This window comes from Pimephales promelas, chromosome 13 (assembly GCF_988280905.1).
Source record: "Pimephales promelas chromosome 13, fPimPro1.hap1.1, whole genome shotgun sequence".
Taxonomy (NCBI): Eukaryota; Metazoa; Chordata; class Actinopteri; order Cypriniformes; family Leuciscidae; genus Pimephales; species Pimephales promelas.
In genome coordinates, this window is record NC_142781.1 from 32,813,816 (window position 1) to 32,832,278 (window position 18,463).

At 36.9% G+C, this 18,463-nt stretch overlaps 2 protein-coding genes across 3 annotated transcripts in view; one reads left to right on the plus strand and one right to left on the minus strand.

Annotated features, from left to right (window-relative positions):
• The first annotated feature begins 7,331 nt into the window (after positions 1 to 7,331).
• On the plus strand, positions 7,332 to 10,002 carry nkx2.4b (NK2 homeobox 4b). The gene is made up of 2 exons (XM_039674345.2): positions 7,332 to 7,941; positions 9,120 to 10,002. The coding sequence occupies exons 1-2, from the start codon at positions 7,599 to 7,601 to the stop codon at positions 9,677 to 9,679; spliced, it is 903 nt and encodes a 300-aa protein (XP_039530279.1). The 5' UTR covers positions 7,332 to 7,598; the 3' UTR covers positions 9,680 to 10,002.
• Positions 10,003 to 10,676: 674 nt separating this feature from the next.
• xrn2 (5'-3' exoribonuclease 2) overlaps positions 10,677 to 18,463 on the minus strand; it is a 36,936-nt gene continuing 29,149 nt past the window's right edge. For both annotated transcript variants that reach the window (XM_039674357.2, XM_039674356.2), the window contains 2 exons: positions 12,678 to 12,717; positions 10,677 to 10,985 (listed from right to left, as the gene is read on the minus strand). In XM_039674357.2, the coding sequence (XP_039530291.2) occupies positions 10,841 to 10,985; positions 12,678 to 12,717 (185 nt within the window). In that variant the 3' untranslated portion in view covers positions 10,677 to 10,840. The remainder of the gene's footprint in view (positions 10,986 to 12,677; positions 12,718 to 18,463) is intronic.

Consider the following 18,463-nt stretch of genomic DNA (forward strand, 5'->3'; position numbering starts at 1 on the left):
TACAGGATCAACTCAATTTCTCCTGAAATTCAGCCCTGATTAGTTTTGTCCATACTAACAGAAATGTAAACAACCTTTCCTCACATCAACTTATTTTTGTATCTTTACAAAGCATGATCATAAAAAAACGAGTTTCAATTTGATGGCATTTGATGAGTCTTTAACTGGGAATGGGAATGTCAAGCTGAATTCAAGGATGGCCTTAGCGAATTTTCTATTGTAAAGCTCGATGTAGCCTATATATTTTTAAATTAAAACTTCAAGGATTTCAGGTTCAGATTTTTAAAATGACATGCAGAAAACTGACCTTTGTCTCAGCTGAGTTCTTCATGAAGACGCCATGTCCATTCTTAATGTTTAGGAATTATGGGAAGGATTTGACGTCACAGCGACGCGCGAACGTCGCAAAACTTGTGACAAATACAAAACACAACACATAACTTATGTTGAGAGATGTGATGTTGATATGCCCATAATTAACTCAACTCATACAGTATTTTACAGTTCAAAAACAACAACAAATCTATTCGTTCTCTATTTTTAAAGGAGGTTCCACTAAGCATTTGGCTTATTTGTTAGTGACCTCTTTTGGGAAAGTGTCTGGTTGTTACCTCATAGTTTTTGTTGAAACAAAAACATTATGTGAAAGAAGTGTCTATGAAAAGATAGGCTACTCTTCAATTTTGATTTGCATTTTGAAAATTAAATGTTTGGATATTTAAAATAGGCCTGTCATAACAGTGTGAATAAGGATCCTTTTGTAATCAATCTGGTAATTTTATTAGTCACATTTCACATTCATACTTTTTTTTCTTTCAGAAAAACCCTTTTGTCATTAAAGAACTTGAAAATTCATTTTCTAGACCTAATAGAAAAGCTATTAAAACTGTTTATCTGTGTTTATCTTTATATGATACAAAGAACTTGCATCTCTGTGAATGTGTCTGTGTGTGTTTTCTATTCCTGTAATCCTTGCAGTTTTTCTGAATCGCTAAAACACTGAAAGCCATTCTCTAATTCTCAATAGACTAAATCAATTTGTCGAATAAATCCCTCTTTCTGTAAAACATTAAACAAGTTAGTTAAAACACTGTTTCAAATCTCATGCACTCTTTTTTCACAAATCTATTCTCACTCACTAAAACACATTTCACACGGTGATGCACTTGTGGTTCACAACACTAAACACAGGGAGGCAAAAGTTAAACACAACATTGTCATCTTTTAACACAACGACTCAAAATTGTTCACTTATTTCTAATGATCTGATCAAACCAAGTGTACAAGACGTGAGTTCAGAGTCAATACAGACTCAAAGTGTTACACTGAATGTTGATACCAGCGATGGAAACAATATAAGAGAGAGAGTGTAAGAGGAGGTAAACACGGAGGACGAGGACGAGCAGGTGTGTGTAGTGTTGTCAAGGCTGGATCTGCTTCAGGGTTTTTCCCTTCGCCTGTAGACGACAGAGTCTAAGATGTGGACAAAGTCCTCAAACATGAAGATGTGAAGCTGAAGCAGAACACACACAGACACACACACACACACACACACACACACACACTGACCGTGATTCTGCAGTGCACATCTCTTCTGAGTGACTGAAACATGCTTTTCATTTACAGTGTTTTACTGTAGCTAACCTTTTTGGCTTTAGCCTTTTTTAAGGGATTATGTAATCCCTTAGCAATGTTTTTTTTTTATGTAGCCTAATTATATTCAAGCCTTAATAAATTCATATTTTTAGGTGAACCACTTACTCATTTCCTGTCCAAAATAGATACACTTTTGGTAAAAAAACAAAACAAAAACAAACGTAACATTCTTTGAAAGTAAATGAAATATTGAGGATTGTTTTCTTTGGCCTGGAGGTGGCGACATTCCAGAACAGAGTAGATCATCATTTTCAGTGATCCAAACATGAGAAAGAAAAGAAGACTCTCTTTAATCTTAAAAATTGCTCTTTACCTACAATATTGTGAGGCTATAGATCTTATATTTTGAGTCTAAATCGCTTCTGACATTAAACTCAGATCTCACATGATTTTGGCTGGAGCCTCCTCCTGTGAGTCGTGTTTTTTCGGATGATTTAAGTGAAAGAGATGTTGTTATTCTGCTGATCCAGAACGTCTTTCTGTGCTTCGCTGAACCTGAACGTCTCCACGTAAAGTCAGATGTCATTTAGTTGTGTGTGGGCGCACCTGAGTGCTTTAAGCTTTCTCGAGGGTTCTTCTGTAGACAGTCTTCACAAAACATTGATCTGCTTACCTCAGCAAATATTACAAAGGAAGCAATGTCACTTCATCCTGACATCCTTAATTGCTGAAGTGTTGATATGGATGCATAAATAAGCCTGCACGTGCTCATAGCGATGTAGCCTATGTCTCGAGACCGGTGTTGCCTCGATTTCAGTTTTAAAAGCCTTAACGGTCTTTGGTCTTGTTTCGGACCTCTCGGTCTTGTCTAGGTCTCTCTGTCTACCGACATAGTAGTTAGGGTATTTAATAGCAATAGATACTACAATATCCATGATGACGATATCCGCAACTGATTGAAGCGCGCGTCCGTCCGAGTGAAGACGGTGTCATCCCGAGACGTCATACAATTGACGTCTTGGGACGTCTTTTGACCATACGTCAATATCCGCCTTTTTAGGGCCCCCCTTAAACGTCGGTAGATGACGTTATCGGATCCTAATTCTACCCCAGACCTAAACCTAACCCTAAGCCTACCCCGTGACCGAACTAACGTCAAGGGGGCCCTAAAAAGGCGGATATTGACGTATGGTCAAAAGACGTCGCAGTTTTTACAGTAGCACAACACTTCAGATCATTGCAAAATGGAGCACTTTTGTCAAAACTATAAACGACTTCAAGAAAACAATATTTTGGTACCATACGAAACACACACATTTCATATGATTTCAATATTTTTGAACCAGTTACACACTGCTGTTGCTAACCTAAAACACGTTTAGCAAGTCTAATTCTCATTGATTAGTAGGCTACTGTAAATGAAGTACACAGAGAAAGTGCAACTACAATAGTTCACCAAACACAACAAGACCAATGCTGCTTTTCTCCATATACCCAAATCAGTCAACATGGAGAATGACAACACAACATGTCCCAGTTGTTCTGCTACTACAGTAGTGTGTATAACACGGAGTCAGCAAACAACAGACAAACGTAAAATACTGTATCCAGTACAGGTTACAATTACTACAGTAAATAACAACAACAAAAATAATCTGGAAAAAAAAAGGCAGGTGAACCATACCCACTGCATTTGCTTAAACCCGATTGATGTGTCTACAGTTTAGCAGATGATGGCTGTGTTTAACAGATTGGCTCATATTGGTGTGGGAATTTGACAGTCCATGCTTTGGAATTGCAAGGAAGTGACATCATGATATACTTCTGTGATGTGTATAAGTGTTTAGTGTTCTTCAAATCACTGTGTGTGTTTTTCAAGAAGTGTGAAGCTGACAATGCTCTTACAGTTGTGCAAATCTAGCTTTGTGTTTTGCTCTTGGAGTGTAAGATTTTGCTAATTGTGGGGGGAAAAAGTCGAATTTTATAGAGTGTTGCAATTGTAAAAAAAAAATCTTCCATTTCTCCTGCATCTGACATGTTAAATATGGGAACGGATCATTCACTTTCCTTACCCAGATCGTACAGTTTTTTTTCTGAATTGCTAACAATTGTCATAAAAAAGTGCTCAAAATCAAACACTGCTCTCAGACCATACACACAGCGAGCCAATATTATACACACTATCATCAGTCATCAGAGATCACATCTCATCAGTATCTGTATATGCTAATACATTAGCATTGCCAGAACAGAAATAATAAGCCGAAGCTATCTTTTTAGATAAAGCTAATTCAATTTAATATGGATTAAAGTAAAACCAGACTGCAAACTTTAAAAAGGGACTGGTTTGATGGGGTGACATGGGTCCGCTGTGGAGATGCCAGGTGGTCTGAACCCAGTCTTTAAACTGGGCAGAGTGGGTCGCCTCTTCAAACACTGCAGGAGCTCAGCTGGCCTACACTGCTCTCTCATTAGAGAGAGAGAGAGAGAGAGAGAGAGAGAGAGAGAGAGAGAGAGAGAGAGAGCTGCTGCTAGGTGAGGGGGAAGAGGCAGGACAAAGAGAGAGAGAGAGAGAGAGAGAGAGAGAGAGAGAGAGAGAGAGAGAGAGAGAGAGAGAAGGTGGGTAGGTATGTGAGAAAGAACTGATGTAAAGCTCAACTGAAGAGGGGGAGGAGATTAAAGGTCAGATGTGAATTCAACAGAGAACATGGCCTAAAAACCCAACGTTTTGTTTTGGATATATTTGGACTGGTGGAAAAATGTTTGCTTTGAATAATTTATAAAATTGTATTTAATTGTATTTTGTCAAAGTAAATTGATCTACAAGGTTGTTGTCATATAGCCTATATTATAGGCTATATATTTAACAACAATATTATATATCAGTTTACTTTGACAAAATACAATTATTTGACATGTAAAACACATGTGAGAGAAATAGAATACAATTAAAGCGTCATCACATATCATAATTATGCCATATTCATCACCACAATCACAGATTCTTCTTTTTCTTATATATAAAAAGAAAAACCTGTAAATCGTCGATATGCTGTCTTTGTTTACTGTTTATGCGCCCATTTATGTTAACCGTGCAACGATCACAGTTTTCTTTAACCATTCAAATACATAATCTTATATGATTTGATTTAAGAATAAATATTCTGTTTTCTCTTCCGTGCATAAAATATATTTTCATAGTGCTGTTTTTTGTGCATTCTTTCGTGTCACAAAATATCTAATTGTCATGTTTTAAACACTGTTGCCTCGTAACGCAGAGTGTTGAGTGTAGCTATTGTGTTTTAACTGACACGTCACGGATATTTTTTATTTATATTAAAATATTTAAATATTTAAAGATATTTTTAAAGATATTATCGTGATAGAGCTAAAAAAAACAAAGCAATGTACATGGGGATATATTTGGTTAGACTAGGCTATTAAACGTGTAAACTTTATTTATATGCAAGTTTCACATGTTATAATCTGTAAAATAATGATCATATATGTAACATATTTAAAATATATTTTTACAAGGAAATAAAAAACGTAAAAACATGCACAAGTAAATAATAGCTACATTTGGAGTGTTGTTGCAAAATAAAAACGATGTTCCATTTAGCGATAAATGATAATAAATAATAAATAATAATAATAATAATAAGAGGAGGAAGAAGAAGCGCAAGCTGAAATTAAATAGATAAAAGTCCTCTATTGACATATTTTGATTCCAGACCATTTCAGGAAAAAAAAAAATAGAAAAGACAATTTTGATTGATTGTTTTCCCATCATTTCGTTGGAGTTTAGTTTGGAAATATTTTTGTCTTGCAAAAAAAAAAAGTTTAAAAATAAAACCAACAATGTTTTGTCTTTTTATAATTATGAAAAATTAAAGCATGAAACTACAGGCCTATACAATTAATTTTTATGAAGTATTTATGAAGTCTGTTCGTGGAGCTCAAAGAAATATCTAGAGATATTAAAACAGTTCGGCAAAAGCTAATAATTTCACACCTCACCTCAAATCACTGCAGGGAATTCTTCAGATGCTCTTTTTAGCTTACACATTTTTATAAACGCGATTTCACTCAAATGCAATGGCGAACTGATTAGATACATGTATTTCCACACAGCCAGAGGCTTTCTGTCTAACTATTAGCATCATTTCAGTCCTTCAATAACATTAATTGCGGGAGACAGCAGAAGAAAGGCTGTTTAAGTGCTCTGTCACTTGCGTTGGACCTTTCACCTCATCACAGGCTGGAATGCGTCCTCGAGCGCGCCACAGTGCCACATGCACACCTGGAGATTCACACACACAGCCTTTGAGGAGCGAATCAAGCAGATTCAACAAAGAAACTCTCGCGGTTGCGCGCTTTCCGATTTGGAGCCACACATATCCTTATCACTAACAACCTTTAATACAAATACATCCAATTGCATATTTTAAAACACAAATACTACAGATAAAAAAAGCATAATCATCAATAACATAAACAAAAATTATACAGTAATATTAAATTCGTGCCAGTTTGTTCTGATTGCATTTTACGCAGTGATTTAAAATCCGTTTTTTGTAGTTTCGTAAAATCTGCTAAATCTGCACAATTACAGTTAGGTTTTCCACATTAAATGAAGCTAAAATGACAAAAAGTCCTGCATTTAAAATGTAGATAACGCGTAAAATTGATCGACATCACTGCGCGCCATTTCCCCATTGCCCCTTTCCACATGTTTCGGCATATTTGGAAATAATGCAACTGTTCCAAAGTGGCTTTATAAACATGACTTGTTTTTTAGAGGCCGACTAAATAAAAAATAAATCCGAATCTCTCAGTTCTTTATCGTGCTTGTTTAATAGATTACGCGGCCAGAGAAAAGGCGTAAATATTCGTCAGTTTACGAAAAAAAAAACCGTTTCCAAGGTTTAATTGTTAATGCATAATAGGCTACTTTTCCATGAATCACAAGAACGTGAGACCTTATCGAATAAAAGCAGGCTGAGTTTAAATGATCAAGAAGGAATTCGAATAAACACATTTCTGACCTGCTTTGTTTTTGTGACTTCACATTCCATTTCTTATTTAATTATAAAACTACAAACTATCGATTTATTACCTGGCATGTTTTGTGCGCTTTCATTTCGAACTTCTGCCTTTGACTCCTTTGACTCTTTGAATATTCACAAATTTTCCCTCATTCGCTCTTTTTTAAAGGTTGCTCTGAGCGGACTGTGGATGTGGAAACACACTGCTGTGTTTTGTGCTTGCTGGCCATGCCCTCTGACTTCATATTCCACAGGGTTGAGAGGTCCTAAATTTGCATACTGAAAAATACCACACGAATTTGAAATAGAAATGATTTCATCTTGTAGGCCTTAGTAAAGTAAATACGCGTATTTAGTGAACCACAAGAGTTTATAAAAAACTATTCATCAAAAAAGTCATTTAAATAGAGCTAATCAGCTTTGGATTGGATTTAATCAAAATATATATTGTATATTTTTAGCATAAACTGTGAAATTATAGTCTAACCTGACGCATTACATGTTAAACTGAGCTGTCAAGTTTGTCTAAAGAGAAATCTCCGGCGTTTAGAGGAGCATTCAGGTCGTGAGCGCCACTTATCATAATGCGAAAGCTTTGGATAGATTTATGTAAAAAAAAAAACGCACTTGGAAGCGCAAAATGATACACATTTGCGAGCGGAGTCGTTCTGATGGCATTCTTTCTGTATCTTTTGCTCCGTGAGTATTTTCTTCAATTACTAGGATGTCAATGGCTCGTTTGGCTCGTTGCTCCGCCCCTCGTGTTTGTCGTACAGCAGCAGTCTGACGGGAATAAGGCAGAAATAAGAGCGTCCAGGACTCGCCTCTCTCCAGCGCGCGCAGTCGGAGCTCAGAGAGCGCGGTTACGCACGGAGGACACTTGGCGTCTGGCGGTCGCACAGCATCATCCACGGGCCTGTGGCAGCTTCAGCAAACTCGCTCGCGGGCTGAACCATGTCCTTGAGCCCCAAACATTCAACGCCTTTCTCAGTGAGCGATATTTTGAGCCCGATTGAGGAGACCTTCAGGAAGTTTGCGGCCATGGAGAGCAGCGTGAGCCTGGCGTCTCCTCTGTACAGACAGACTCAGGTTTCTCAGGCGAATCTTCAGCAGCACAGCATGGGCCACAACACCTACCACATGCCGCACTCGCAGTTCTCGCACAGCGCCATGGGAGGATACTGCAACGGGACTATCGGAGCCATGGGGGACCTGCCGTCCTACCAGGAGAGCATGAGGACCGGCGCGACCGCCACGGCCTGGTACGGCTCGAACCCGGAGCCCAGATACCCGACAAGTGAGTCTATTCTGTATAAAGCTACAGAAAAATATATCAAACAAAAAAGCTGTCATTTTTTTAAATTAAGTTTTTGCCATTTAGCACATAGAGGAAAAAATAAATATTGTTGAATTAACTTAAAAAAAGTAACTTGGTTAGGCTACCTTCAAATTTCGAGTTCACTGAAATGAATACAATGAAGGAAATTGTTTTAATCAATAGAAACTCAAAATATCGGAATCACTATGGTTCATAATATCAATAAAGTATTAGGTTACTTTAACAAAAACAAAAGGAAAATATTTTTTTTAATAAAGGTTGTTTACATACTGTCACGACTGGAATTTGGCTTGCATCATGCATTTCATTCTGTAGATTATGTAACGTAGCTAAATAATGCATTGATTCTTCACACATCAGAAACCTCAATAAATAAATGGGCCTATAGATAGATAGACTGTGTAAATATTATTTTTCGAAGTTAAAAATAGTACGTTTTAATGTACGGTTTACAAGTAAATATTATTTCAGTATTTTTACTTCACAAATTCACCCGTATCGTTTCCTTTTTATTTCAATTTATGCATTTTATGAGTTAAAATAAGTGGATCGTAAACATTTTTTTTTCAGTATATATACAATTTCCCCTAATTCTTTTCTCCTTTCGATTTGCTTAATTCTTATTTGTATTCGATTTCATTTATAATAGTCCTAAATAAGTGGATGTTTTGTAGCTCCATCATCCGTAAAACAGGAAATCATTTAAAAATGTTATAGGTCTATAATGCTAGAATATAATTATATATTTCTAAAATAATTTTTGTTTCATACTAAAAAGCTTTTATGAGTTGTTGAACTGTATAATGCGTCAAAAACCTCAGATATTGTGGAAGCTAGTACACTTATCATTTTGTAAAAGAAACTTAACTGGCATTTAGAATTGGGTTTATAATAAATTATCTCCTATATGTTTTAGCATTTCCTATATGTGTGGTAGCAGATATATGTTTTAATATTTTATCCTGTATGTGTTGCATTTAATTTATTTTATCTCGTATGTTTGATGCACGTTTTTTATCGAATGTGATTTTGACTAATTTTGACGTAAAGTACTTTGAACTGCATTTATGCCTGACAAGTGCTATAAATAACGTTTATTATTATCACACTAATATTAATGTGCTTGTTCTCTGCAGTCTCCAGGTTTATGGGTCCCTCAGCGGGCATGAACATGGGCACATTACCGGGCATGGACGCAAGTAAATCTATGGTGACTTTACACGCGGCGCCGCGCAGGAAACGGCGCGTGCTCTTCTCTCAAGCGCAGGTGTACGAGCTCGAGCGGCGCTTTAAGCAGCAGAAGTATCTGTCGGCACCGGAGAGGGAACATTTGGCCAGCATGATACACCTAACCCCGACCCAGGTCAAGATCTGGTTCCAGAACCACAGGTATAAAATGAAGCGCCAGGCGAAGGATAAAGCGACCCAGCAGCCGGACACCGCTAACCTGTGCGCGCAACAGTCCCCGAGGCGCGTGGCCGTGCCAGTGCTCGTGAAGGACGGTAAACCGTGTCAGAACGGCTCCAGCACACCGACACCGGTCCAGAACGTAATGGGCAGCGATTCTTTAGCTTTAGGATCAGCGGAGGATCTGGAGGAGATGTCTCCCAGTCCTCCCCTCATGACTGACGCTGCGCTCATCGAGTACACGAACAGCATGGTGAGCTCCAACCTGCTTTACGGCAGAACATGGTGACACTTCCGCCGGGAAACGGACCAGTACGCGCATTTACAGAAAGACCTTTTTTAAAACTCATTTTTTAAAAACTGATTCAGGACCCTCATGTGAATTGTATGGATTGTAACTTTAAATCATTATTGAATGAAAAGCTTCACGCGGATGAGTGTGTGTGTGAGATGAGGACTAGTTTAATCCGACATCATTTTTGTTGCTTTGTAAAATACAAGCTAGAAGAAGAAGAGATGTTTTGTGTAAATATCTAACACTGGACAAAGAATGCTTTCTTGAAGTCTTTTGTAAGTTTAAAAAGGAAAACAATAAATATGAGTGCTGCAAATACGAAAGAAACCTTTTTTTGTTCCTCAAATAGTTTGAGCAAACCAATTATTCACATTACATTTATGAAATCTCTTTGAAATAATTGCGGAAAAACACTTGTTAAAAATCTTAACTGAAGCGATTTAGAGTAAAAATAGAAAATATTTTAGTTCCTTAGCACGAATTCGTGTCATTGTTTGCTCGCGAAAATAATGCGTCTCAATATACAGCAGGATTTTTTCTTCACCGTTTATATGCATTCATTTTTGTTGATTAAACAATGAGACCATTATTACTCGAATTAATATTAAAACTGTTTTTATTTTAAAGAGTTTATTGACCGTTGGGTTTTGCGTTGCTCAGTCAAATCTTATTTTTCTCGATTCAAAAGAATTATAATCTAATTGGTCAAAAATTAAAACTGAAAGCACAGCTTCTACTAAAGTAGCAGATTTACTCATCATTGTCGTATACTCCATTCACCAATTAATTCAATTTAAACAGACTCTCAAAATGTCCATCTGCATCTATAATTGCTAAAAGATAAGCTATGAATATTAATTTAAAGATTAAAATACACTAAAAAAATGAATTAGGAGTTTATAAATAGAGCAACATTAAAATCGAGAATCTAATGAATGCCACACACACACACACACACACAAACACACAACAAATAAATCAAACACAGCAGTCTTTTCTCTTATGTGTATTTCATAAGTTTTACAGGCATATTCTTAAAAATCAGTACATAAGAACAGTTTGTCAGTAAAACAGAAAAAAAAAAACGAGAAAATCTTTACAAATCAACAGCCCAAAAAAAGACAATGTTATGTTGGAATAGAAAATAAGAGGTTTTCAGCTCCAGTTGTAGCGTCCTCCTCCTCCTCCTCCTCCTCCGCCGCGGTGGTCCTGCTGGCCGTGCGCGGGTCTCCAGCCTCCTCGTCCTCTCTGCTGGTTCTGCTGGTACGACTGATCCCAGCCCTGAGCGCCCTGCTGGAACCTGTGGAGAGCAAACAAGAGCACTTTAAACAAATAAAACTCACTCAAGTAAACAGTCTCCAGGAAGCTTCAGAAAAAATACAACCCGATAGAGCAGTAAAAATAATACAAGTAATAAAGGTAACGTAGATTATAAGTAAAGGAACACCACTGTTCAAAAGTTTGAAGTCAATAAGATTGTCTGGGAAGGAAATTAATACTTTTATTCAGCTAGAATGCATGAAATTTATTAAAAGCGACAGGCATTATCTAACATAATTTCACAAAACTAATTGTGTGAAATAAATTATTTGCAATTAAAAAAACAAAACTTAAATATATATATTAAATGTATATTTTTAAATTATATATATATATATATATATATATATATATATATATAGATATACACACATTTATATTGATAAATGTATTCATATATATATATATAAATTTATTAATATATATATATATATATATATATATATATAAAAATGTATTATATATATATATATATACACATACATACACACACACACATATATTAATACATTTATCAATATAAATGTAATATATATATTTAAGTTATTATATATATATATATATATATATATATATATATATATATATATACATACACATAAATAACATATATTTAAAAAAAAAATATATATATAATTAATACATTTAAAAATATAAATTTAAAATATATATTTTTCATTATTTTAAATTGCAAATATTTCACAAAATTAGTTTTATTGTATTTTTGATCAATTTTAAAGATCAATTTTAATGCTGCTTTGGTGAGACTAGATATTTCCTTTGTCATAAGTTTGTTGTTATAACATCAAAAAAAAAAAAAATAAAAAAAAATAATTAAATATCCAAATCTTAAGAAAATTGTGGGAATATCTATAGTCATCATATTTTTGACACCCACTAATTTTTCCTGGATGTCTAAGACCTAATCTTTCATTAGACCATTTGAAACTGCAAAAAGCTCAAACCCAAGGCAGAACAATCAGCATTTTAAAACGCAAAATTCCGAACGCCACGAATAACACGTTCTCGTTCCCAAAACCGGCTCACCTACCCACGTCTGTCAAACATCTATCGGTCTCTAAAGCGGGATCTGGACAGACCGGCATCCCTCATTACTGACGCAGGTCACAATCTTCCTGAGGAATCCATAATCCCTCCTCCAGGTTCCTTGTGCGTTTCATTCGGCTCCGTCCTGAACGGTTAAAAGAAACTCTGCTCTAATAACTACTGACCTAAGGTGACGCAGGGCCACAATGGGCTGCCGGGCCGAAAAAGTTGAACCAAAAGAAGCTGATTAGTCCCTGAAGTGGTCTGGAGCCAGAATCAATGGCGGCTCTGTGCGGCCCCCGTGCACAAGAGACAGTGAACTGCACCCGCATTAGTGCTGCCTCATTAAGCCCCGCAAACCTCTTTACCAGGACATTTGTTTAGCGTGCAGAGAAACTAATTCCAGGCCGGCCCCCCCAGGAAGAACATCAATAACTCGTATCTACACAGGAAGACGACGAACAGCGGGAGGGAAAAGGTAACTCGAGTCTATTTGGTTGCTTCGGATTCTTGAATGCATGAAGAGACGTATAACGCAGATAGCCACAGGTGCATTGTGGGAGCACCTTGCAATGACCTTCGGGAGTGAATATATGTGGCCGTGAGGATACAGAAAACATCTTACCTGGTATACGGTGTGGAGCTGGCCGGAGGCTGCCAGGCATCTGTGAAGATGAAAACAGGTTTTATTAGTGGCGTTTACTAAAGCAGAAGACTAGTTCATGCCCATCTGCGATCCAGACAGGAAGCAATCCTCAAATCATGCCACGAATCATCCCAAATATATGGGACATAACCTATAGAACACCACAGCAATTAATAGAATACCTTAGCAACACCCTGGCAACCACATGGAACACCCTAACAACCAATAGAACACCTTAGCAACTGCATTGCAATGCTAAAAAGAAAACACTGAAAAAAAGTGATACTTAAGAATAAGGTCTCAGTTAACGTTAATGCTTTAATTGACAACTAGCAACGCATGTTACAGTATTTATTCATCTTAGTTAACATAACGTTAACACAACTGTTCATTCTAACTCCATGTTTGCAATATGGATCCATTAAAAATACATTTACAATTAACAACATAAAATATATAATATTTAACAAATGGAACCTTATTGTAAAGTTTTAGAAACACCCTGGCAACCACCTAGAACACATACAAAGCAAACAATAGATCAACTAGCAGTTTTATAGTGGTTGCTAAGGTGTTTTTGTTATGCATTTGCTCAATGAAATAAACATTCGCTAACAACCACTGAAACACCCCTAGTAATGCCCTAGCAACCACTAAAATATCATAGCGATCACACACCAGCACTAACCACCGACACACCTTGATAACTCCCTTAGCAACTCCCTAGCAACCACTAGAATACCTTGGCAACCAAATGGCAATGACAAAACCCCACTGAAAACAGTAATACTTTACAACAATGTCTCAGTTAATGTTAATGCTATGAGCAAAACATTTGTTAGTTTATTAATCTCAATTATCATAACGTTTACAATACAGTCGTTCATTGGTAGATCATGTTTGCGAAGAGCCATTACATATTAACTAATGGAACCTCATTGTAATGTTTTAGAAACACCCTGGCAACCACCTAGAACACCACAGCAAGCAACCAAAGGAATACCTCAGCAAATGCATAACAAAAACACCTTAGCAACGCCCTAGCAACCACTAAAATACCATAGCTGAACGAACAACCACTGAAACACCTTAGCAACGCCCTAGCAACCACTAAAATACCATAGCTTTCACATAGCAGCCCTAACAACCACTGACACAGCTTAATACCTTAACAACCACATGGCAATGCTAAAAACACAGTAATACTTCACAGTAAAGGTCCCATTAGTTGTTAATGCATTCACTAACAATGAGCAATACATTTGTTAAAGTTTTTATTCATCTCAGTTAACACAACGTGAACAACTGTTCATAGTTCATGTTTGCGTGGACGCGTTAAATATTTAATACATGGAACCTATTGTAAAGCTGTAGAAACACCCTGGCAACCACTTCGAACACTACAGCAAGAACTCAATAGAATACATCAGCAACTGCATAACTAAAACACCTTGGCAACCACTATAAAACTGTGCTAAATTACATGAGCACACACCAACAACCACTGAAACACCCTAGTAACGCCCTAGCAACCACCAAAATACCATAGCCATGACATTTCAACACGAACAACCACTGAAAAACCTTAGTAACGCCCTAGCCACCACTTAGCATCACTCAAAACACCTTAGGAACATCCAAATATTCAACTGATCACAGAAGCACGTGGGATAAAAGTTTATAGTTCGGATATCAACACTGATGTCGGTGGTAGCGATCAAAGTAGACCAAATCACGTTTGGAATTTAAATTTCAAATAAAGATTGTATCGATTACATTATTAGTGACTGTTCAAAAAATAAAGTCATTAAATAATTCATTCAAACAGATTTTTCTTTAATAACTCATTCAGACTACAGCAATAAAAATTGACTAGAGGTTCTGACAAAATGTTATTTTGTTAAGTTGTCGGTTCAGAATCATGGGAGAATCGTGATCTCTGTTGTAAAAAAAATAAAAAATTCTCAATTCGTCCTGAATCGGGCAGCTCTAGTTTCAAATACGATGATTTTATTTGCTTTAATGTGGAACCTTGGATTTAAAACTACAATGATTTTCTGAAGAGGTGCCACAACTGTAAACAAGATCTCAAATGATATAGACAGCACTTGAGTGGGATGTTTATTCAAATCAAATTGATAAATTCCACTGACATAAAGCAGCATTTTTAGGGAGGAATCTACACCACAAACCAAGCATCAGTGAACAAATAAATTAATCAAACAGAATTAACCTAATTTGTATCAGCTTCTAACTTCAAGGAAAATGGTCTCAAAGATGAAGTGAATTGTGTCGTCTAGTAATATGAACAAGATTTAGTGTTGTTGGGGCGGGTGGGGGACGTCAAAAGTGGCACATTTGCATTTCTTCCCGTGCTAAATGAAATAAGCATTCATCAGCCGGCGCTGCGGCGAGCTCAAGTGCTCTAGTTCCAGCGCTGCAGGTCCTTCACAAAGACAGACTTTAAAAAAAAGTAGCAAGCAGCTTCTTTCCTGATCCACCGTTGCCAAGGCGATCACCAGCTGCGGGGCTCCGAGCTGTTTGTTTTATAGGGGCAGGAGCAGAGATGAGTGAGTGTGTGTGTGTGTGTGTGTGTGTGTGTATGTGAGGGACAAAGACAAGAACTTCAGCCCAAAAGAAAAAGCTGTCATTTACAAATGTAGGCTTGAAGGTGGAGTAAAGATGGGAAGAAAATGGAACGGGATTTTACGGCTTTAAAAAGAAATGACCTAGGTGTCGATGCAAAGACATTTACCATAGAAAATAATAAATGCATTTATAGTAACGACTATGGGGCAATTGCACAAATGGCTTTAAAGGGTCAACGAAACCTCAAGCTAATTTTGTTAAGATGTTATCATAGGTTTCACATCAATTAACCCTAAAACCATATTCTGGACAAATGTGGGCAAAATAATTTATTTAATTTTTAAAAATACTTCCCTTGATCTGAGCGGTACAAGACTTAGCTACTTTTCCTATGTTTGCCTCCTGAACACACAATTTTTTTTTGACTCAATTCTATAATGTTAAGTGGGTGAAAAAAAAAAACCTCCTTAATCTTGTATTTGGGTCAAAAATGGGCACCCATAGAATGGGAAAAACTGTAATTTAGAGCATTATAAAATAAGCCAAAATAAGACGCCAGGTGACGGCAAAGTCACTTCATCTTTAGGTTTTAGCTCTAAGAACTTATTGGAATGATATTTTAATGTACTTAAAATAAAATAAAATAAATAAAACATAAAAATAAGCATAATTTACATAGAAAATATGGTACTTTTTGAAGTAAATAAACTCAAAAATACCCCCAAATTAAAAAAAAAAAACACCATAAATGGATAGACAAAACTTTATCGAAGACAGTGATATAATATTTATAATAAATTAAAATTAGGATCACACTTGAGTCCTGTGCCCACATTTGTCCACAATTACAGGATTAAGGGTTATAAAGTGAATACGGTTTGAGGGTTAAAAACAACTGTTAATTAATTAATTATAGGGCTTTTCACACATGAAATGGTCATGTAATCTCCAGGTAAATTGATTCCTGGGTTCTTGCTTCACACTGCTTATAATCCACATTTACGCTGCCTGGAGTTTCACACAGTATATTCCTAAATGTTCTTATTTGCATATTTGCTGTGTCATTGATTGGATGAAAACAGCACACGACCAGTTTACATAAAAACACTGCGCATCCAACTACTAATTTTTAAGTTTACACTGAATGGACTTTTCAAAAATGGTCTCCACTCAAATTGTCAAGTTCTGTCAGCATTTGACATTTTTCTTCCGTCATTGAAATCTCATATAGCTTTTTGGGATATCACTGACACAAGCTGCATTGAATGCAATTTAAGTCACTTAAAAAAAAAAAAAAAAGCATTGGTTAAAAGTAATCAAAGCATCAAGCTCATAACCATCATTACATGATCTAATCAAGAATTAAAGCGATTCAAAACGTAAGATTGTGTTATGGGATTTCCATATAGCTAATGGGATTTCACTGACCAAGTGCTTAAATTGGTCATAATGGAGATGTAAAGTTGACTATACAGAGCATTTTTAATGACATTAGTCTTGTGGCTATTACTTTTGCATATTTCAGCTGCAGTGTCTTGCCTCATTGACGTCTATTGTACATGCCGTACTATAAAAAAGCAGGACGAGACCAATGGTGATTAACAGAATGCAACAGATGCTGTCAGATGTCCTAGACATTTAATTTGGCAGCCAATAAACACCTCCAAAAATGCAGTGAGAGATCTAATGACCAGAGAGAGAGAGAGAGAGAGAAAGAGGTTGGACCACCCACTTACACCTCTATTATCAAGCACTAATTCATCCCAGCTCATCTCACAACCAGTCAAACGAAAGACAAAATTACAGCCAATTCATCCTGCTCTCAATAAACACCAACTGCAGTCCACACACTGAACGTTGGGAAGTTAAAGCCAGTTGACACAAAGCCCAAATAGGATTACGCATTAAAAACACAACAGTAAACGGTGTTCTCATTAACTTAACACAGGGATTACATCGTCCCAGAGCGCAGACGTACACGCACAGATGGACCCTGATCTCTGTAATGAGCCCATAATGAACCTCTACAATACAGCTTATCAATATCCATAGAATGAAGACCGCAGGACTGTAATACACTAGTTGGTCCTTTAGCACCAGCTGTTTTGATTAGGGTTGACAAAAGCCTTCAGCGCGTCTCGGGAACTTCGCATTGAGCCGACACCGCGGGAGGGAGAGGGAGAAGGACGGCGAGCTGGGAAAAGTTAACGAGGATTTGGTCTCTCTAGCTCGCGGACACACTCCACTAGAGAAACAAAGCTCCAGTATGGCAGCATGGGAAAAAATGTCACAATGCAAGATATAAATTGCAGAAAAGACTCATTTTTAGATGGAACACAAAAGAAGATGTTTCGAAAGTGACAAGAGACTGTGGCTGTGTGTTGTTACTAATTACATCATCAGGTTCCTATTGGTTTTTGATCTGACTGTTGTCGTAGGAGAAGCCAGACTACAGGAGTGTGCGTCAAATCTGACACGCAAACAAACTTGATCTCCGATGAAATCATCCAACTCAATCGGCTGTCAAGTCAAGTATGTTTGTATAGTGCTTTTCACAATATAGATTGCATCAAAGCAGTTTCACAGTATCAATCAAAACATAATAAATGTTCGTTTCTTAGTGGAAAAACATCCACGTTTGGTAGAGCTGATCAATGGTATTACTGATTGGTTGGTTAATTTGAATATCCCCAACGGAGCAAGCCAAAGGCAACAGTGGCAAGGAACCGAAAAACTCCATCAAGTGACCTAATGTTGTCCTAAAAGTCCATGAGGTGACCCAATGGAGAAAAAAAAAAACCTTGGGAGAACCCAGGCTGAGTCGAGGGCCAGTTCTCCTCTGGCGTTTATGAACTAGATACCGGATTTACAGTAACTGTAAGGTAAAAATGTATATGAATATCTCTAAACAGACTTTAAACATGCACCTGTGATAAACCGGTCACATACACATTAAGAATTGATTCTATAGACCCCTTTTCAGTTGGTAAACATGGTGACGTTTTTATGTGGGCGGAGCTTAGGTGGAGGCAGAACGATCCCTCTGGCCGCTTCACTAACGCTAGTTAGCAAGTATTGTTAGCTTGTTTTTTAACAATGACTGGAGAAAATCAGATTTTATCTTAATGTATAAGGACACTCACCGTCCAGGACCGCGATTGTTATTTCCAAAAGTT

What these genes read in the sequence shown, in the direction of transcription:
- nkx2.4b (XM_039674345.2), top strand. Translation starts at nt 7,599, where the DNA reads ATGTCCTTGAGCCCCAAACATTCAACGCCTTTCTCAGTGAGCGATATT. An exon ending in GGAGCCCAGATACCCGACAA is followed by an intron (nt 7,942 to 9,119) that starts GTGAGTCTATTC and finishes TGTTCTCTGCAG; the next exon opens with TCTCCAGGTTTATGGGTCCC.